The sequence below is a fragment of the Terrapene carolina genome, unplaced genomic scaffold (assembly GCF_002925995.2).
Source record: "Terrapene carolina triunguis isolate 2854851 unplaced genomic scaffold, T_m_triunguis-2.0 Scaffold85, whole genome shotgun sequence".
NCBI lineage: Eukaryota > Metazoa > Chordata > Testudines > Emydidae > Terrapene > Terrapene triunguis.
In genome coordinates this window covers 39,831,763-39,854,576 of record NW_020664436.1, presented here as the reverse complement: position 1 = coordinate 39,854,576, position 22,814 = coordinate 39,831,763, and the positions used below count along the sequence as shown (strand labels likewise).

General features: G+C 42.0%; 1 protein-coding gene across 1 annotated transcript in view; it reads left to right on the top strand.

Moving 5' to 3' along the window:
* The window catches only part of AKAP12 (A-kinase anchoring protein 12), a 39,204-nt gene that overhangs the window by 9,097 nt on the left and 7,293 nt on the right, over positions 1–22,814 (top strand). Inside the window, exon 2 of the mRNA XM_024200377.2 lies at positions 12,044–18,344. Within this exon, the coding sequence (XP_024056145.2) occupies positions 12,044–18,336 (6,293 nt within the window). The 3' untranslated portion in view covers positions 18,337–18,344. The remainder of the gene's footprint in view (positions 1–12,043; positions 18,345–22,814) is intronic.

Below are 22,814 nucleotides of genomic sequence, written 5' to 3'. Positions count from 1 at the left end.
GAGTGAGGAATGCATTTTGAGTCTTTGACCTCCAGTCATCACATGCACAGTGACCACTTGCTTTTCAGTGACCACTTGCTTTGAAATTAGCTCTTTTCTCTCAAAATTCTTCATTTGCATTCCACGAGGCTTTTCTCATTTGATGGGTTATTTAGTTACAGGGGTATCCACAATGTAAATGTTTACTACATTATAACAGGATACAGATAAGTGAAAACAATGCAAGTAGCACCCCACTACTTTTAATGACGTTTAAATACCAAATACACTCTGATACATTTAACAATCATTTTGATCTACAGTTTACGAACACCTCGGGAATGGAGGTTGTTCATAACTCTGAAATGTTCGTAACTCTGAACAAAACACCATGGTTGTTCTTTCCAAAGTTTACAACTGAGCATTGACTTAATACAACTTTGACACTTTACTATAACGAAGAAAAATGCTGCTTTCCCTTTATTTTTTTAGTAGTTTGTTTAACACAGTACTGTACTACATTTGTATGTATGTATTTTATTTTGTCCCTGCTGCTGCACTTCCGGTTCCAAATGAGGTGTGTGGTTGACTGGTCAGTTCGTAACTCTGGTGTTCGTAACTCTTGAGTTTCTACTGTATACTAATACACAAGTGAATTGGCCTGGAGCTCCGGCATGAGCTGGCACCTGGTCTGCAGCTTCACACTGACCATCCCTTCAAGACCTTGTGCATCACATACTCAGAGCTTGTCTACACTTACAGCGCTGCAGTGGCACAGCTACCCACACCCATGGGGTTCTCCCATCAGCGTAGGTACTCCACCTCCCAGAGATGCAGTAGCTATGTCGACGCCCATCGACCTAGCACTGTCTACACCAGGGGTTAGGTGGGTATAAATAGCTACATCACTCAGGACTGTGGATTTTAGTTATACCACCATAAGTTTGTAGACCAGGACTCAGTGATGTATCAATTTCAGAAAAGGGAAAAAAAAAAAACCATGAAGGAGAAATATCCAAGTCAGATCCAGACTATAAATATTGGACAAAGTCTCAGAATAATGAGGAAGGAGTAATTGTACACACGGATTTGGGAGGTCAAATTCTTTTGGCCAACAGTGTCCATTGGTCACACCTGTGCCCCAGGTATCCTGATGCACCCCCTTACACACATGCATAAATGGCAGAGTGGACCCAGCTATCTCTGTTACTTACCACTGTAGTGGCAAGACAGAATTCCTGCAATGTCCACTTACTTTGCACACTGCAATTTTTTCCCCTTAGCCTTGTATATAATATTTAGTGTAGCTTTCTTTTTTTATCTGTTTGTTTTTATATGTAATATAAAATTTCTGTTGTTCTAGACCCCCACACCCCTCTCTTACAGGGTTTCGCTGGGATTTAATACCTATCCTTCATGTGATGCTTTGATGCCCATTAATGATGGGCATATCTGCTGCTTGCTTTGTCTTGGAGATATCCTCGGGCAGTGTTCCATCTGTCTTTCTTTCTCCAAATAGAGTGTGAGGGAAACATATCTGAAAATTCATCCTAGATTAATCAATGCAGGCCTCCTCAGGCTCTGAGAGCTACAGTCAGTCCTCAGATACTGAGTCAGTCTTCGGTAGTGTACCAGTTTGCCGTGATACCACTCAGTTCCCGGGCCACATCCACCTATAGGCAATGTCTGTCACAACATTGGTATTGATGTCTAAAAGGAGCACCTGAAGATGATCCCAGGCGCAGGTCATTGTCCCTAGCATCTGGAAAAGTGATGTCACTAGCCACATGACTTTATTTATTCCAAGGCTTATAAACCTCTTAAAACCTTTCCAGTGGCAGAGGATTCCCAGAAATAGACTTGTTTGCCGCTGACCCAAACAATAAATGTGAGATGTTTTGTTCCAGAGTGAGTTTAGGCCTAGATCATCCCTGGATACTGGGACGTATGTATGCCTTTCCAGTGATTCCTGTGATACCAATGGTATTGAGGAAACTGAGGCAAGATGTAGGACTGATGATTATGATAGTCCCAGCATGGGCCAGTCAGTTCTGGTACTCTGATGTGATGAATACTCTGGTATTCACCCAGTTCTGGTACTTTGATGTGATGAATCTTTCAACACAGCCATCCCCATCTCCCTACTGGCTCTGCAGAGCAATGATCAGATCCTGCACCCAGCTGCACCTTTATTTCACTGAAAGAAAAGCTGTTCAGCTAAGGTTCAGATCATTCTGCTCCAGCACAGGAAACCTTCAACCAGACTTTTTTATAAAGCTAAAGAAGAGGTTTCTTATTTGGACATCTCAGTACCAGATTTCTCTCTTAACATCACCTATTTTAGGAGTATTGGGCTGTTTTCTAAGACTGAAATAATCTGGAATTCCCAACAGTTCCATAAGGATCCATGAGCAGCAATATCTGCACATCGCCCCTCAATCCACCCTGTTTTCTCACCCTACAGTTCCAAGATTCCTGAATGACCCCATTTATGTTTTTTCTCCCCATTGAGGAGCTCCCTTCCTCTTGGGACACCACTATTGGTTGCTGGGTCTTCCTTTTGAGTCCGTAGAGGCCTGTTCCCTGTACCACTTATCAATGAAGACTGCCTTTCTGGTAGCCATTGCATCAGCTGAAAGGGTAGAGGAGATTCAGGTCTTCAGGACAAGTCTTCTTTATACAGTTTCATAAGGACAGGGTAACTCTTGGACCTCATCCCAAGTTTTTGCCCAAGGTTGCTTCAGAGTCCCAATGAATCAATCCATAGTGAAGACAATGCCATAGAGCAGTGGTTCCCAAACTGGGGTTTGTGAACCCCTGGGGGTTCACGAAGTGTTATAGGGGGTTCTTGGGGGGGAAAAAATCCCTAATGGCGGACAGAGCTGTCCATAGGGACCCCGGGCAGCACGGGGCCAGCAGCCTGGAGCCTCTGGACTTCCAAGAGCTAAGAGGATCAAAGCAAGCATATCTATCAGACTGAGGAGATTTAAACTTCAAAACTCCTTATAAGAAATGGAAAGGGAGGTGGATATTTTTTGCTGTTTTTAAAATAAATAAGCAGCTAGTATTGTTTTTAAAATTATTATGAAGAACTAGTTTAAGCTTTGTTGTAACGTGCGTTGTTTGCCTGGACTGCTTAAGACCTGAATGCTTGTGTAGGAGGAATTCTTTGAGTTGGCTTCTTAAATACCTTCACGCTGTTTCACATCTGATACTCCTTGATGAAACGTAGGAGCCTTGTCTTATAACAGGCTTATTCAAAGTGATACAAGCTACGAAAGTGAGATCTTGGAAGAGTGTTGCCATTTTCATAATGTAATAAAAATACTGTAATGATAAATAATAATTAATAATAGTGTGTAATAAGCATGTCATAAAAACACATTTTATATTTCCAAGATCACGGCTTTTATAATTTATACTCGGGTAAAGGAGAAAATCCCTGGAAATACTCATTTTTAGGAGGGGATTCGTGAGACTTGACATTTTTAGTGAAAGGGGTTCACAGGTTGTTAAAGTTTGGGAACCACTGCCATAGAGATTTGGTCCACAACTTCTACTGGAAGGGATTGTTTTCAGTGAGGAGTTTAGTCCAGGGTGCTTGGGATGCTGAATGTATTACCTGTCTGGTAAACATCTATCGTGTCTGGTAAATCACCTGTATTTTAGATGACTTGGTTTAATTTGTTGCTAGGCAAGAAGTGCAAATGATCAACCAGTCTGTGTAGGTGGCGCTCAGCTCTTTTGGGCCCTCAAGAGACAACAGCAAAGGAGACTGGCCCCATCCTCAAAACAACATCATAGCAATTCTCTAGATGCATCCAAACTGGGACCAGCACCACCTACTTGTCATCATTAAAGGTGGGGGGAGGGAAATAGAGGAATGGAAATGGGAGTCTGCCTTTACTGGGAGGGAGAGCGGGTTTAGGTGGTTTTGGTCTAACAGAGGGTTAGGCTCAGCTCTAGGGAGGCATATCTGTTGTGGCCTCTGCTTATAGCATAGGTTCTTGGCCTATGGTCATGTCTCAAATTTATGGGTGAGGGGAGCAAGGGGAAGGAGAGAGATGCAGATAGGTCGTGCAGTGGTCTCAAGAAAGCAGATTGTCTAAACTCTTTAAGTATTTTTTGGGGGTGGGTGTTTTTTTTGTCTAGTTTTTTAAGAAAACTAGAATTTGCATTGATTTAACATAAGAAATAAGAACAGCCATAGTGAGTCAGACCAATGGTCTATCTGGCTCAGTATTCTGTCTTCTGACAATGGCCAGTGCCAGATGCTTCAGGGGGAGTGAACAGAACAGGGCAATTTATTGAGTGATCCCCATTCCCTGTCATCCAGTCCCAGCTTCTAGCAGTCAGAGGTTTAGGGACACCCAGAACATGGGGTTGCATTCCTGACCATTTTGGCTAATAGGTCCATCAATGGCTATCTTCCATGAACTTACCTGATTCTTATTTAAACCCTGTTATACTTTTGGCCTTTACAGCATCCTCTGGCAATGAGTTCCACAGGTTGATCGTGGGTTGTGTGAAGAAGTACTTTTTTTTTTAATGTTCATTTTAAACCTGATGCCTATAATTTCATTGGGTGACCCCAGTGCTTAATTTTGTGCCAGGAATTGCCAGGGCTGAGCCTTGGCATCTCTAGGCTTGGCAGTTCATAGCCCCAGCACCTAATTGCTTGAGCCCAGCACCTATTTCATTACAAATTAAGCACTGGGTGACCCTTTCATTTTACTGAATATTGCAAAACTTGCATATAAGTATAGGATTCTCTCTTCCTTTGTCAATGCATGGTAGTTCATGCAGGTATGTAATTCCTGTAAATGCTAATGAGAACACAAGTGAAATCCCTTCCTCCACTGATGGCATAATAAACTCTTAAGAAAATTACTTCCACTGGTCATAGAAAGCATCTCAGAATAAAATTTCTTGGCTTTCAAATCTAGCCCAGGTTGGTGGTGACCAAAAGCTGCTGCCATTTGATGGCTGTTTGATAGCCTATGTGAAATGAGTGTGGTGGTCTCAATCTTACTTCTAGAGAACAGACTTCTATATGACCACAATCACTGTAACATTTGGCGCGATTTGGCAACATCAAAGACGAAGGATTTAATGGATGGAAGTGCTAAACAAACCTCTCACTCTGAGAAGTGGTTCCTGCATGTGTGGGTTATAGCACAGTAACCAGGCTAGCTTGCATTGCTATTGACCATGCTTATTGTGCCTGACCTGTGAATAAATAAAGGACTTTCAGGGATGTCAAGTCATCACCTGTCACCAGCACTGAATTCCCAAAACAAGGTGTTGGGGAGGGAGGAAAATATTTCTCCACCCGCCCCCCCCCCCCCAAAATTTCTCCTCTGCTCTCAATGTCAGATTTGTTTTATAATCCAAAAGTATTCATCTAAATACACAAGATACTTAATATTAATTAACAGGATTCTGACAAATCTGGTAGAATTACATGATCTTAATAAAGGATATTAAGTAATTTCTAGATCAAATCACTTTACTTCCCAAAGTTAATATATTGGAAGCTGTACAACTTTGAATCACCAAGCTAGTTGGCAAGGTAAGGTGCTGCATTGCAGATGAGTGTAAATTTAGTAGTTTCTGAAAGTCTGTGTATGTATCAATAGTTTATTCTGGGGCTGGCTGGAGATTGAAGACATGTGCATTGAGGGACTGGCCATTGATTATCACTTTACTACAGGTTTTTCTGCTCAGGAAATGAGTTTAATGTAATGCAATGCAAAACAAAACTGCTGACACAGTTATGGATGATACAGTTGTTAGAAGATTCTAGATCAGGGATCGGCAACCTTTGGCCCACCAGGGTAAGCGTCCGCAGGTTCGGCCGATCGCGGCTCACACTGGCTGCAGTTCGCCGCTCCAGGCCAATGAGGACTGTGGGAAGCAGCGCGGCCCGAGGGATGTGCTGGCCACTGCTTCCCACAGCCCACGCTGGCGTGGGACAGCGAACCACGGCCAGTGGGAGCCGCGATCCGCCGAACCTGCGGACGCGGCAGGTGAACAAACCAGCCTGGCCCACCATGGGGCTCACCGCGTGCCAAAGGTTGCCGATCCCTGTTCTAGATTATGAAGAGAGGGTTTTTTTTGTTTTTTTTTTATATTGTGGCTTTAATTTTTTTCAAAATGAAAACAAGTTAGAGCATATTTTCTTTCTTCCCCAATAAAACCAATATATTTGCAGATATTCTACTTTCAACTTAGCTGACATTTAAATTTATTAGTCAGAGATTAGCAATAGTGTTCCCTGACTAAGACAATATATTTAATAGTGCAACCTGGCAGAGAGAGCTGCAATATTTTTAGTAATATTTAGGACCCATATATATATCAAGTGGATCTGTAGAAACTAATGAAATTGCATACAGTAAATTGATAAATGTTGTGGTTATAACATTCAACCGATCAGATATCTGTGAATTTAGTACAGTAGAGATTTAAAATTGGTAATTTAAGGATAAACTGATTTCTGGTTGGAGGACACTAGATCTGTTCTTTAAGATATTAAGAAGGAGCATATGGTAATGGTCTAGTGAAAACCCATTACTGTTGTGGATCAACTTCCATCAGATAAAATCTTCATCTACTTAGGCCAGTTCGACACTATAAATGTGCATCATTATAACTACGTTGCTCAGGGGTGTGAAAAAGCTACACCCTTGAGCAATGCATTTATACCGACCTAACACCCTGCTGTAGACAGCTACTGTGTCGACTCCTGTCAACATAGCTACCGCCTCTTGCAGAGGTGGATTAACTCTGCAGATGGGAGAATAGTAGCATCTTCACTGAAGCACTACAGTGGCACAGCTGCACCGCTGCAGCGTTGTCAGTGTAGACCTGCCCTTGGATTTTTCAAGGCTTTTCTCTAAATGGGGGCGGGGGGGGGGGGTTGTTTCTTCTAGTCTACGTAGTAGTGTTCCATTTGCCTCTTGGAAGCTGAGGGTGTGAGAAAGGAGGCCTTACTTGTTTTGTTTTGTTTTATTTATTTATTTATTTATTTTTAATGTAAGTTTAGTTGTGAAATGAGGATGGCAACTCCACTGTGACTCCTGTATGCCCCTCACTTAGCCACATCATCATACCAGGGAAGGGAGCAGTAGAGTAATGGTGCGCTTCCTCCTCCCCCACCTTTCAGTCACTTTCATACAAACCAGGAGAGACTAGAGAGGGGAAGGGACAGAAAAATTTTCCCAGGAGCTAAGCAGAAGTGGATTTTCAAATTTTACAAGATCTTTGTTTAGCCAAATGCAGGTCTGAAATATGATGACCATCTAGCAGGGTTCAGGGACAATAGTCTAATAGAAATACAAGCCCCTTTCACTTCCCAATAGCAGTGTGCTGGCTGCCTCACATCTGTAGCCCCTGGATCTTGCAGTGAAACTTCTCCCTTCCATTGTACTTGAATTTAGCATCTACCTCTGATTAACAGAGAGAGTTCTCAGAGTAATAGGTGTCAGAGAAGGTTTGAAAAATTTACCAAACAGATCTACAGCATACAGCCTCTGGATCAGGAGTGATCTAACCAGTTTTTGTTCCATTTGACACCAGTGCAGCGTCATGCTAACTTCAAGAAAATTAATTTTGACTTGGGGATTGATTTTTGTTGTTGTTGTCAGGGATGGCAAACTTCTAATAACTGTCTACCAACACTTTTTTTTTTTTTTTCTTTCATCCTACTGCAGCAGCAGGAGTATGTAGCTGATGGTGTAGAAGTGGGGAGAGGAAGTAGGTATTGTTGGGATGATATCTGAGAGGAGCAGGAAGAGGTACATGCTACTGACCATGCGTCTAGGGTTTCAAGGCAGTCCCAGCTCTTCTGCTATATCTCCAAGCTTGAGTGATATCTGGGACAACCATGAGACTTACCAGTTTTCGTCTTGACTCTCTCTGACAGTAGTGACGAGCCAAAACTACCCCTCATACCAAGTCCAGCAAACTGACATTTTCTGTAAAGGTGGAGAAATTAAGCTATCTTCAGAATTTGAATTTAATTTAGTTTTTAAAGTTGAGGAGGTGATTGGAAAAGAGAATGTTTTAAAAGTTGGAAAATAAAAGCAAAATGAGGGGGGGAGAGTGGTTACAGCTCTGAAGGGGAGCTTGAGGGTGGGAAAAGAGAAACTTTGAGTCACGTGCAGCCCCAGTGGGTGGGAAGGAGACCAGAGTCACTACTACTTCCCTGTCTCCAGTTGAAGCACTGGTCTAATTGCATCTCTCATTTTGCTCCTTGGCATGCTTACAGCTTTAAGGTCATATTAAGGCATGCTGAGTAAGAGAAATGCCTGCTTCCTACCTAGAATATCTGCCTTACCCCACTAGGCTGATTTCTCTGCATCCTTTTCTAAAGCATTATTACTTGAACTCAATCTCCTAGCAAGAAACCAAATTTGACCCTTCCAAGTAAAGCTGGGAGTGCTCTGACTGTCCTGTCCATTAGATATTTAAATATTGCTATGGTGGCTTTGATGGATTTTGGGTGTTGGGGGATGGTGGAATTTTTGCAACTTATGCCAATGCGGTCATATTGTGTTCAAAAATTTGAAGCCAGCATCTCTTTGTGTATGCTGTACACTAGTGTCCAACACCTTGAATAATCATTTCCCCTCGTGCAAAATACTTACTCAAACAGCATGATTCTGTTTTATACCCACTTTACACTAGTATAAATGACTATACAAGGCCCATTTTTTCTAGTTAATCTCCACAAAATAACTTCTGGAAGTTTTGCGTTTCCAGGAGTCAGGAATCTATTCACATAATTTACCTTCAGAGAACAAGGAGTATAGATAAATAATTTTCTTAGTTGCAGTGGTTAGTTGTGATGCGATAACTCAGCTCACCTTCTCCAGGGTCAGATTTTGTCATTTAGCATTCAGATATCTTTTTCATTTTATTCCTTTCACATTATTTTAAGAAATTAATGAATGTGGGTGTGGAAACAATGGCAGACTACAAGCAAATAAAACCTCCCTCTCAACATACTATAAAAATAAAGAACGTAATTTGTATAACTACCACTTCTAGGCAGTTAACAGTTTTAGAATTCCAGCTGGAAAAATTCCCAGTAATCAAATGCTAGAAGCAATGACTGTCCTAGGAGTGATTATTATAATTTACCTGTAAATCTTCTCTAAAGGTTAAGAACTTTCTTCATGTCCCTGACACTTTCCTAAATCCCATTACAAGCAGGCTTCAGTTTGGGTCTCCCTAACAGTAGAGCATTATACTTGAGCCACCAGATTAGCTATGATTTAACACTTACATATTTGACTTAATTAGTATGTTCTTCTAGGATTATGGGTTCATATGGTGCTTTTTATTTTTCACTTTAGCCTAGTACTATAGTTCCTGTATACAGTAAACTGCAGAGATAATATAAGGGTCTTATTGCCAGGTTTTGGATGGTTTTTTTCCTGTAGTCTAGGGTGCCAACCCTCCAGGATTGTCCTGGAGTCTCCAGAAATAAAGATTTAATATTTAATTAAAGATTGTCGTCATGAAACCTCCAGGAATACTTCCAACCAAAATTGGCAGCCCTACTGTAGTCATGAAATAAGTTAAAAACAAACATGTATAGCTAATTCCGATAATAAAATATGAACTTCTTCCAAAAATAGAATTCCTTGTAATTATTTCTATATTTGCTTTAATTTTTCTTTGCCAGTGACTAACTTTTATATAGTTGTGTGCTCACATAAATACAACACATTTGCTTCTCTTATTGTCTCTTACATATATTTTCATTTTCATCTCATGAGTTATTACAGAACTACCTTAATAAATACAAATAATATCAACATGCTACTACTATGAAATATTCTGAGCTAGTTCACTTTTTAAAAATACCTTCAAAATTCATTGATCCTTGGATATGAGCGCCAAGGCCCTCTCTCAGGGTTAAACTGTTGGAAGTTTCATAGATTCATTATTTGAGTGAGTTTTATACAATATAACCCCGATCTTACAATTGGATGCAGACAGGTAAACCTTTGTGACACTCCTGCCCCAGTGAAGCCAGTTGCTCTTCACAGGTGCAAGGATCTATCAGTCTGTATTTGATTGGAGGACCAGGGTTGACATTTGTTGTTTGCAACTTATTCTGTGCGCTTGCGTTTCTTCAAAGCAAAATAGCTGTAAGTTGGTATTGTCCGCATTTAGTAACAGCAGGGTGAGCACAAGGTCTTATGTTGATTATATGAAATTCAATAATTTTAACTGTCATAAGTCAGTAGTTGTGAGTGGAACGCAATGCATTCCTGCATTCATTTCTTGTGTGTGTGTTTTGGAGTCTCTGAGCTTTTCCTGTTACTTACATTCCAACCCCCTCCCCCCAGTTTCATTTCAGTTTTCCTGCTAAGTGCATTTGGCCATTAGGTAGCATTATAATCTTATGGTCTAAACATTAGAGTGCATACACTGCATTTAAGTTCACAACTGCTGTCTCTCTTGGGTTGTTGCTAACCGTACTGGCAATATACTAATAAGGACACAGTCGTTGGCATATTTTGCCAAAACAACTATAATGTACTATATAAATCAAGAACCCTGGCACGCATCCAGAAAGACTACAGTGCCTATTAGAATTCTGATTGTACACTATGTAAGGCATAAACTAAACTGTCTCCACCTACAGGCCAAATGCTCTTAGCAGGAAAGCTGTAATGAGATTTGCCCCCTTTGATGATCTGTAGGAAAGCAGGAAGGGGGACTCCGAACTGACATGCACAGAAGCAGGTGTCAGCATGTGGTGCAGAAAGGTTCATTGTAAGTAGAAACTAACCTAAAATGTTTGATGAAAATCTTATAATTAACAACAACAAAAAAGAGTAAGGCTCTGGAAAATCTCTTGTGGAGGGGAAAATAAACATTTTAGTTTGTATTTTTATTTAGAGCTAAATTGTGATTTGTTTGTGTGGCAGTGCAGGGGAATAAGAGGGCGGAAGACGCCACATTCCATTGCATTCTACCATACCTGCACAGGGAGGGAGATGGAATGACTAGTTTCCTTGGGGCTTGTAGTCCCACTCCTGCGCATGGACCTGAGAGTGGTAGGGAACAGGAAGATCCTGGGCTATCCTCCACCCAATACTATAACCAGCACCACTGCACCAGAGGACATTCATTACATCGAGTGCATAATATAGACCAGCTGGAGTGTACTTGTTCTCTTTTCCTTTCCTCCTCACACTATTGTATTTTTTTTAATCAGATGTCCTCTGCCTTCACTGGGACACTCCTCTGTCTAATGGGGGCAGGAAGCAGCTAAGCAGAGATAAAGCTGCTAGGATCTGAGATTAAAACTGGGTTCTTGCCTTCTCATGTATCATCACCAGCTTTGATTCTGCAAGCCAAACTATATTCTTTTACACCTCTGCAACCTCACTGATTTGATAAGCTGTTGCACTGGTGAGTAGATAAGATCTAGCCGTCAGAACATTTAAATACTGGCGATGTGTGGAAAAGGAAAGAACCCAGTTTGATTTGAAGATCTCAGGGTGAGTTTGCGGGATTGGTGCTTTCATTCTTGATGCTATGCTCTTCTCCTAACTGGGAAGGAGGTTGAGCATCTGCTTCAGAAAAAATTACCAATGTCATATGTATCTTCTAAGTAGAGGCATTACTGAAGTGAACAGCTGTTACCCAAACAACCTGAGTATTGAACTTGTTTTAAACTCCTGAACTTCGCTTGCCCAGAAAGAATGAGAGTGAGCCTAGAATGTTCTGAATGAGCCTGTCAAGCACAAGACTAATCCAGATATGATTTTCTTCACCTCTTACAAATGAGGGGGAAACTAGGTTTATAATAACTGCTGATAAACCCTTAATTAGCAGACCTAAGAGGTGCCACCATACTACTGGAATTTATATTTTACAAGATCACATTAAAATGTAAATTCATATCTGTATTAAAAATTGAAGTATGTATTATCTTTTGAGTGATTTTAATACATAATTTAGTGAATTAAGATGGTAAATCTAATTTGTTTTTATCTGATTTTTACTTTTTTTCTTTCTTTTTTTTTTTTTTTTACAGTTGGACAAAGAGAACCTGCGAATGTGACTGTAAAAGAAGAGCTAGCTGAAAATATGGAAGCCATGCCACCAGAATCAACCGATAAGGATCGTGTGGAAGATGGACAGAAGGATGTTCAAGAAGCTAATGAACAGTTGCCATCAGAAGAAGAAAAAGTAGAAGAGCTAGAACAGCCCAGTGAATCTCAGTCTAATGACGTTGGATTTAAAAAGGTTTTTAAATTTGTTGGTTTCAAGTTTACTGTTAAAAAAGATAAGACTGAAAAGTCTGAACCTGTTCAGCTACTGACTGTAAAAAAAGAGGAAGCAGAAGTGGCAGCAAATGGAGCTGGAGATCATAAAGAAGTCAAGCTGGAAATGGTGGAGGAAGCAACAGAAAGTGAAGTGACCCATCCTGCAGAAAAGATTGAAGAAGAACCAAAGAGTGAGGAAAGGAAAGATGAATCTCTTCCTGAAAAGGTAGCAGAAAGCCCAAGTGAGGAAGCTGAAGGAAACGAAGAGGCAGAAGGAAAAAAAGAACCTAGCAAGTCACCAGAGTCTCCAACAAATGGATTAGTTAATGAAACCGCATCACCACTAAGAAAATTCTTTACTCAGGGTTGGGCTGGGTTTAGGAAAAAGACAAGTTTTAGGAAGCCTAAAGAGGATGAGCAGCAGACTCCTGAGAAAGAAAAGGAAGAGCAAGAAAGGGAAGTGGCAGAGATCCCAGTAGAAGCACATGAGAAGGAGAAAACTGAGAAAGAAAGGGAAGAGCAAGAAAGGGAAGTGACAGAGATCCAAGTAGAAGCAAGTTTGAAGGAGGAAGTTGTTATTCCTTCTGAACAGCCACTTCCACAAGAGACCGTTGAAAGTGTAAACAAGGAATCTGAAGTGTCCTTTGAAGAAAAAGTAGACCTATCCCCTGAAGAAAAACCAAAACCAGTGAAAGAATGTACAATATCCTTAGAAGCAAAAACTGAAATACACTTTGAAGAGAAATCTGAACTACCAGCTCCCACGACCATGGAAATATTTGGTGAAAAATTAGAAAAATCTAAAGGCAAATCTAAAGAAGAATCTGAACCTGTAGCTCCAATGACAACAGAAGTGTTTGGTGAAAACATTGAGAAACCTGAACCAAAAGCTCCACTGGCAACTGAAATCTTTGATGAAAAGTTAGAGACAGAGGAAGAAGTTCATGTTAGCACTACAGCGGCGAAAGAGGTTAAAACAAATGAGATAGAACAAATGCCCTCCTCAGCTTCTGAACAGTCAGTTGAAGGAGATGGTGAGCTACAAAGAATTCGACCCACTGAGGAACAACTAAAGGCCAAAGAAACAGTATGCATAGTAGTAGACGACCACATCAAGCAAACAGAACCAAGCCCTGAAGATGCAGCTGCATGTAAGCCTCCAGAAGGCATCACGACTGAGGTTGAACTGTTGTCATCACAAGAAAGAGCCAAAGTGCAAGGCAGCCCCTTAAAGAAACTTTTTACAGGAACTGGCTTAAAGAAGCTTTCTGGAAAGAAGCATAAAGGAAAGAGAGAAGAAACTAAGCCAGGGGAACAAGTAGAACAAATTCAACATTTAGCTGATTCCCCAGAAAGTCCCGAAGAACGGAAGGCAGAGAGCTCTGCCTCTTCACCTGAAGAATCAACAGAGCCTCCTTCTGTGGAGAAAGCCATAGATGCAACACGGGTCACTGAAACCGAAGAAGGAGTAATTTCAGATGTAGAGAGGAAAAGAGAGTGTGTAACTCCTTGGGCATCGTTTAAAAAGATGGTGACTCCCAAGAAACGTGTCAGAAGGCCTTCTGAAAGTGACAAAGAAGAAGAAATTGATAAGGCAAAGAGTGCTACCTTGTCTTCTACTGAAAGTGCAGTCTCTGAAAATCAGGAAGAAATTAAAGTAAATGGTGAGGAGCAGAAGCTAGAAAAAAGCACAGAAGAGCCAAAACGAAAGGTTGATACTTCTGTATCATGGGAAGCCTTAATTTGTGTAGGCTCCTCTAAGAAAAGAGCTAGGAAATCCTCCTCTTCTGATGAGGAAGTAGGACAGAGGCTTGCTCAAGAAGGCCAAAAGATAGATGAAGTTGGCCAAAGCAAAGAAACTGCACCAGACACGATCCTAACTAGTTCCCAAGAAAGTGATCAAGGACAAGGAAGTTCCTCACCAGAGCAAGCTGGAAGTCCATCTGAAGGAGAGGGTGTTTCAACCTGGGAATCATTTAAAAGATTAGTCACTCCAAGAAGAAAATCCAAAACCAAAATGGAAGAGAGAACTGAAGAATCTGTGTTAGTTTCCAGCATAGAACATTCTACTTCAGATGGTGAGCCTGGAAAAGAAGAAACATGGGTTTCATTTAAAAAATTAATACCTGGTCGTCGGAAGAAAAAGTCAGACGGGAAGCCAGAACAAGCTTGTGTTGAGGAAGCTGGAGAAGAGATGACAGAAACCAATGAAGAAGACTCTGATGTTCCAGCTGTTGTTCCTTTATCTGAGTATGAAGCAGCTGAACAAGAGAAAATTGAGGCCCAACAAGCAACACAAACTGAGGCAATAAGGGAAGAAACTTTAGATGAAAAGAGAGCTGAAAAATTAGAAGATACCTTAATTATTGAGCAATTTAATGAAGGACTGGTTCATGCAGTTACTGTGACTGTTGTAGAGGGGGAGAGAGCAGTTACCAGTATTGAAGAAAGGTCACCATCTTGGATATCTGCTACTGTGACAGAGTCCATTGAACAGGAAAAAGATGATGAAGAACAGACTGAGCAGATATTTGAAACTGAAGTTGTTGTAGAAAAGACAGTGGTGGTTTCTAAAACTTTGCCAGAGTTGAGAAAGGACATTAGTGATGATACTATAGTAAGTGAGCTGGAGTTAACCTCAGAAGCATTGACAGCACTGGAAGAGGCAACAGAAGTTTCCTGTGGTGAAGAAGCAACAGAAGTGTCCCTGGCAGAGGAGACGACTGAGATGGTTTCTGCAGTGTCACAGTTAACTGAATCCCCAGATACTACAGAAGAAGTTACACCTGTGCAGGAGATAGAAGGGACTGAGCAAAATTTAGAAGAATTAAATAAACAAACACAGGAAATTCTTGAGGAAGTTGTAGAAAGAGTGAAGCTATCAGATGAAGTACAGATGATTAGTGAAAGAACTGTGACTGGAGTCATAATTCAGTCAGTGCAGAAAATTGGATCTGAAATGAAGGATGAAGCTAATGAAGTTACAGTCATATGCAAAGAAACTGTGTTGGTTGAACAGTCCTTAAAGAAAGAAGAACCTGAAGAGGCTGACATTCAACACATGGAAAGTGCAGGAACGGTTCGAGGCAGAAATGAAGCTGACGAAAGTGTTCTACAGGAAGTGTCAGAGATGAGTGAAAAGTGTGCAGTGATGAAGGAACACACAGAAGAAGCTAAAAGTCTGGATAGATTGGCAGATGAAAGTCAATGGCAAGAAACTGAACAAGCATTTATAGAAAGACATGAAGAAACGTCTGAAGTAGAAAAGATTCTAGAGAAATGTAAATTGAAAGAGGAGGAATTTTACAGTAGTGTCACAATAACTACCAAGGCAGAGCATGAAGTGAAAGCTGAGTATGTTACAGTAGTAAAACAACAAGAAATTTCAACTGAAGAGGCCAAAGTGAATTTAAAAGTAATAATTCCAGGTGAAATCACAGATGAAGGTGCTCCAGAAGTGGATGGATCTGAAAGTGAAACACATGAAGCAAAGCTTGAGCTGTCCCAGGAATTTAAGCAAGTGGTGGACATGGTGCCTAACTTAGAATCAAAATGCATGAAAGTAACTGTAACAGAAGCCCCTTTGCAGAGTGAGGCAGAAGATGCCATGCTCTCTTTGGAATCAAAACGTACAGAAGCAACTGCAGCTCAGTCCCCCATACAGAGTCAGGGGACTGACATCCCAGTGCAGAGTGAAAGGGAACATGCCAGGGAGGCCTTAGAACCAAGATGTACAGAAGCACTTGTAGATGAGGCCCCTGTGCAGAGTGGGGTAACTGAGGTTTCTGAGAAGAAAGAGGTGGAAGATGCCGTGCTTATCTTAGAATCAGAATGCACTGAAGCAGTTGCAACTGAAGCTCCAGTGCAGAGTGATGTGACTGAGGCCTCTGTGCAAAGTGAGGGGCAAGATGCTATGCTTACCTTGGAATCAAAGGGCACTGAGGCCACTGTGCAGGGTGAGGTGACTGAGGCCACCATGCAGAGTGAGGTGGAAGGAATTGCTACTGAGGGGTTGATGCAGAGTGAGGTAACTGAGGCTCCTGTGAAGAAAGAGGTGGAAGGTGCCGTGCTTATCTTAGAAGCAGAATGCACTGGAACAGTTTCATCTGAGGCTCCAATGCAGAGTGATATGACTGAGGCTGCTGTGCAGAGTGGGGTGGAAGATGCTGCACGTATTGTGGAAAAAGAATGCACAGAAGCACTTGCAACTGAGGCTCCCATGCAAAGTGAGGTGCAAGATGCCGTGCTTCTCTTGGAATCGGAATGCACAGAAGCAATTGCTGCTGAGGTCACTGTGCAGAGTGAGGTAACTGAGGAGGCCACAGTGCAGAATGAGGTGGACGATTCCATGCTTACCTTAGAATCAAAATGCACAGAAATCACTGCAATAGAGACCACCATGAAGAGTGAGGGAACTGAGATCCCTATGCAGAGTGAGATGGAAGATGCCCTGCTTTCCTTAGAATCAAAATGCCCAGGGGCAGTTGTAACTGGGGACGCCATGCAGAGTGGGGTAACTGAGGCACCTGTGAAGAGAGAGGTAGAAGATGCTGTGCTTACCTTAGAATCAGAATGCACTGAAGCGATTGCAGCTGAGGCTCCCATGCAGAATGATGTAGAAGATGCACCGTCTAACTTAGAATCAGAATACCCGGGGGCAGTTGTAAATGGGGCCCCTCTACAGAGCGACATACATCCTAAAGAACTGCCTGTGTATGGAAAGGGAGATGAAGAGGAGCCCATGGAAGCAAAACAAACACTTCTATTGACTGTGACAAGTTCAAATGACAATCAGCAAGAGGAAACCAAGTTTGAGCTAATGACGGAAGTGGAAAAAGATTTGTTTGAATCTGGAAAATTGGAACTTGCAAGCGGTGATAAACTTTATTCAACTCCAGTGCAGCAAGAGATTTTAGCTGTGCAGCTGGAAGATACTGGCTCACCCATTCCTACTGTTGAAAGCTCTGAGGCTCAAAAAGCGTCTGTGCCTGTAACAGCTGCAGCAATTGAAGAACAAATCATTGTAGAAACTGTAACATCTATGGAAACCTCAGCTGAAACTTTAGAGCCTTTAGCAGCAGTCCAAGATACTACCATTGCTCATTCAGGAGTTGAGGCTGCAGACAGTAGGAGTGAAGAAACTGCAGCACTGTCAGTATCAGAGATGACCGCTGCAATGGTGGATGGAATGACTGAGGAAGCAACAAGCTGTACACAATCTGATTTGGTCCAAAAAGATTATGTGGATGACGCAACCCAGGGGAAGGAGCAACAGAAGCCAGAGTGTAGGGAAGAAGCTGGGGAAAAAATAGTTTCTCAAGATAAAAGCCCATCTCTAACCCACGTAGAATTCGAAAAAGATATTGTTCAGTCTGTCACTATAGAATCTCAGAGTACAAAAATTGTATTAAAGATAATTCAGACTGCCGTTGACGAACTTGAAAGAACAGAAGAGCCAGCTGCTGTGTGCATGGCATCTGAATCAAAGCAGCAGATTGAATCAACAGACGGAAGTCAAAACGGTATAAATATAGTTGAAGTTCAGGAAAGTGTACAGGCTCATCAGCAGCTTCTTGTAAAAGGTGAAAAGACAATAGAGGGTAAAGAACAAGAGTTCCAGCAACCAAGTACAGTCAAACATACTATTTTAACACAGTCTGCAGAGAAACAAGCTACTCTAGAACAAACAGAAGATGTGCCATTAATTTCTGATATGTCAAAAGAGGGAGAAATTCAGGATTCAGGAAAGATTGTAGCTGTCCCTGAAGATGTTTCAAGTGAAAGTTTAGGGGGTCAAAAATCAGCGATAGATATGAGTGTTTCAGAAGACTTATCCACAGAGACAAGAACAGACCAACCAAAGCTAAAGGAAAAAGAAGCGGGGCACACTGTGGCCACCCAAGAGAAATATATGGTTCAGCAAACACATATAGAAAGGAAGGGAGACAAACATGGCCAACCAGTGGAAGACATGAAGAGACACACAGAGGAAGATGTAAATAATCAAGAATATGCATCTTGTGGGAGTCCACAATCAAAGTCAGAGCTCACCAAATCTTGAGGCCCAACGTAAGTAGCATTTTCATTACTTATTTTTTGGTAGCATTTCAGAAACTTTTCATTTCTTTTCATTGTTACTGATTTGATACTGTGTAGTGCCTTTTGCACGCATCAAAGACCTCCTCAGGATTGCAACCCAAGGCCCAAATTTTCAAATTATTTTGCCTGACTTGAGACAACTAGACCCATATTGGTTGAAACTATAGTTTCAACCAGAATTACCAGACACTTAGATCAGTGTTTCCCAAACTTGGGATGCTGCTTGTGTAGGGAAAGCCCCTGGCAGGCCGGGCCGGTTTGTTTACCTGCCGCGTCCGCAGGTCTGGCCGATCGCGGCTCCCACTGGCTGCAGTTCGCTGCTCCGGGCCAATGGGAGCTGCTGGAAGCGGCGCAGGCCGAGGGATGTACTGGCTGCCGCTTCCAGCAGTTCCCATTGGCCCGGAGCAGCGAACTGCAGCCAGTGGGAGCCGCGATCAGCCGGACCTGCGGACAGGGCAGGTAAACAAACCGGCCTGGCCCGCCACAGGCTTTCCCTACACAAGCAGCATCCTAAGTTTGTGTTCATCTATGTCAATGTTTCCCAATCTGTCGGGGAAGAGTCAACACTGCTTTTGTTAAAGATTGGGGAGATATGCTTTAATATTCCTTATTAGAATTCTTTGGACAAGGGTGATCCAGTGGATACAGTGTACTTGGACTTTCAGAAAGCCTTTGACATGGTCTCTCACCAAAGGCTCTTAGGCAGAGTAAGCAGTCATGGGATAAGAGGGAAGATCCTCTCGTGGATCAGTAACCAGCTAAAAGAAAACAAAGGGTAGAAATAAATGGTCAGTTTTCAGAATGGAGGGATGTATACTGGATCCAGTGCTGTTCAACATATTCATAAATGATCTGGGAAAAGGGGTAAACAATGAGGTGGCAAGATTTGCAGAAGGTACAAAATTACTCAAGATAGTTAAATCCAAAGCAGACTGCAAAGAGTTACAAAGGGATCTCAGACTGGGCAGACTTGGGTGACTGGGCAACCAATTGGCAGATGAAATTTAATGTTGATAAATGCAAAGTAATGCATATTGGAAAACATAATCCCAACTATACTTACAAAATGATGGGATCTAAATCAGCTGTTAGCACTCAAGAAAGAGTTATTGTGGATAGTTATTGTGGATAGTTCTCTGAAAACATCCACTCAATGTGCAGCGGCAGTGAAAAAAGCTAACAATGTTAGGAACCATTAGCAAAGGGATAGCTAATAAGACACACAATATCATTGTGCCACTATATATTTCCATGGTACGCCCACACCTTGAATACAGCGTGCAGTTGTGGTCACCACATCTCAAAAAAGGTTTATTAGAATTTTAAAAGGTACAGAGAAGGGCAACAAAAATGATCAAGGTATGGAACAGCTTCCACGTGTGGAGAGATTAAAAAGACTGGGATTTTTCAGCTTGGAAAAGAGATGACTAAGGGGGGAATATGATAGAGGTCTAGAAAATTGTGAATGATGTGGAAGTGAATAAGGAAGTGTTATTTACTCCTTACATAATAATAATAATAATTAAAAAAAATGGGTCACCCAATGAAATTAATAGGCAGCAGGTTTAAAACAAAAGGAAATACTTCATACAATGGACAGTCAACTTGTGGAACTCATTTCCAGGGGATGTTGTGAAGGGCAAAACTATAATGGGGTTCCAAAAAGAATTAGATTAGTTCATGGAGGATAGGTCCATCAATGGCTATTAGCCAAGATGGTCAGGGTGTCCCTTGTCTCTGATTGCCAGAAGCTGGGAGTGAACAACAGGGGATGGGATTCATTGGTAGCCGTGTTAGTCTGCATAAGCAAAAAAAAAAAAAAAAAACCAGGAGTCCTTGTGGCACCTCAGAGACTAGCAGATTTATTTGGGCATAAGCTTTCATGGGCTAGAACCCACTTCATCAGATGTATGAAGTAAAAGATACAGGAGCAGGTATAAATTCACGAAAGGATGTGGGGTGCTTTACCAAGTGTTAAGTCAGTCTAATGAGATAAATCAATTAACAGCAGGATACCAAGGGAGGAGAAATAACTTTTGAAGTGGTAAGAGAGTGGCCCATTACAGACAGTTGACAAGAAGGTGTGAGTAACGATAGGGAGAAATTAGTATTGAGGAAATTACATTTAGGTTTTGTAATGACCCAACCACTCCCAGTCTTTATTCGGGCCTAATCTGATGGTATCTAGTTTGCAAATTAATTCCAGTTCTGCAGCTTCATGTTGTAATCTGTTTTTGAAGTTTTTTTTGTTGAAGAATTGCCACTTGAGGTCTGTTATTGAGTGACCAGAGAGATTGAAATGTTCTCCTACTGATTTTTGAATGTTATGATTCCTGATGTCAGATTTGTGTTCATTTATTCTTTTGCGTAGAGACTGTCCGGTTTGGCCAATGTACATGGCAGAGGGGCATTGCTGGCACATGATGGCATATCACATTGGTAGATGTGCAGGTGAACGAGCCCCAGATGGTGTGGCTGATGTGGTTAGGTCCTATGATGGTGTCCCTTGAATAGATATGTGGACAGAGTTGGCACCAGGGTTTGTAGCAGGGTTTGGTTCCTGGGTTGGTGTTTTTGTTGTGTGGTGTGTAGTTGCTGGTGACTATTTGCTTCAGGTTTGGGGGCTGTCTGTAAGTGAGGACTGGCCTTTCTCCCAAGGTCTGTGAGAGTGAGGGATCGTCCTTCAGGATAGGTTGTAGATCCTTGATGATGCGCTGGAGAGGCTTTAGTTTGGGGCTGTAGGTGACAGCTAGTGGCGTTCTGTTACTTTCTTTGTTGTGCCTTTCTTGTAGTAGGTGACTTCTCGGTATCCTTCTGGCTCTGTCAGTCTGTTTCCTCACTTCACCAGGTGGGTATTGCAGTTTTAAGAATGCTTGATAGAGATTCTGTAGGTGTTTGTCTCTGTCTGAGGGATCGGAGCAAATATGGTTGTATCTTAGAGCTTGGCTGAAGATAATGGATCATGTGATGTGGTCTGGATGAAATCTGGAGGCATGTAGGTAAGTATAGTGGTCAGTAGGTTTCCGGTATAGGGTGGTGGTGGTTATGTGACCATTGCTTATTAGCACTGTAGTGTCTAGGAAGTGGACCTCTTGTGTGGACTGGTCCAGGCTGAGGTTGATGGTAGGGTGGAAATCGTTGAAATCTTGGTGGAATTCCTCAAGGGCCTCCTTCCCATGGGTCCAGATGATGTCATCAGTGTAGCGCAGTGGCTCTCAAACTTTTTTTTACTGGTGACCCCTTTCACATAGCAAGCCTCTGAGTGCGACCCCCACCCCCTTATAAATTAAAAACACTTTTTAAATATATTTAACACCATTATAAATGCTGGAGGCAAAGCGGGGTTTGGGTTGGAGGTTGACAGCTCGTGACCCCCCATGTAATAACCTTGCGACCCCCTGAGAGGTTCTGACCCCAGTTTGAGAACCCCTGGTGTAACGTAAGTAGAGTAGGGGCGTAAGGGGACGAGAGCTGAGGAAGCGTTGTTCTAAGTCAGCCATAAAAATGTTGGCATATTGAGGGGCCATGAGGGTACCCATTGCAGTCCTGTTGACTTGAAGTTATAAATTGTCCCCACGTCTGAAATAGTTGTGGGTGAGGACAAAGTCACGAAGTTCAGCCACCAGATTTACCGTGATGGTATCGGGGATGCTATTCCTGATGGCTTGTAGTCCATCTTTGTGTGGAATGTTGGTGTAGAGGGCTTCTACATCCATAGTGGCTCGGATGGTGTTTTCTGGAAGATCATCAAAGGATTGTAGTTTCCTTAGGAAGTCAGTGGTGTCTCGAAGATTGCTGGGAGTGTAGGGCCTGAGCAGAGAGTCTACATAGCCAATAATCCTGCTGTAAGGGTGCCAATGCCTAAGATGAATGGGGCGTCCAGGATTCCCATTCTCATTGCTTGCCTGTTCTGTTCATTTCCTCTGAATCACCTTACGTTGGCCACTGTCGGAAGACAGGCTACTCTGGGCTAGATGGACCATTGGTCCAACCCAGTATGGCCGTTGTTATGTTCCTATCTAAAAACATAAATAAGGAGCCTTATTTTTAAAAGTTGTTGAGTACTCACAGCTTCCATTGTCAACAACAGAACCTTCACCTCTGCAAATGAGGCCACTTTTATTCAGAAGCAACAGATCTTTTGGATGTAAAGCAGAGGTACTACTAAAACAGCTGTACTAGTCAACTTCATGGGTAATTGTTCTCCACTTGCCTACTGTATTATCCTTCACCTGCTGTCCCCCATGAGTGCCAGTTGGAGCTGTGCATACTCAACACCTTGGGAAATCAGAACACTTTTATTCAAGTGCAGCACAGCACTGTTTCTCTTCTAAATGCAGTAAGAGAGCTATTCTCTCCTGTAGGGCCCCTCCTCCTTCTTGGGTAGTACAGTGAGAGTTTGCTCCACTTCTCATTTTAGTCTTTGCTCATCCGTGAATA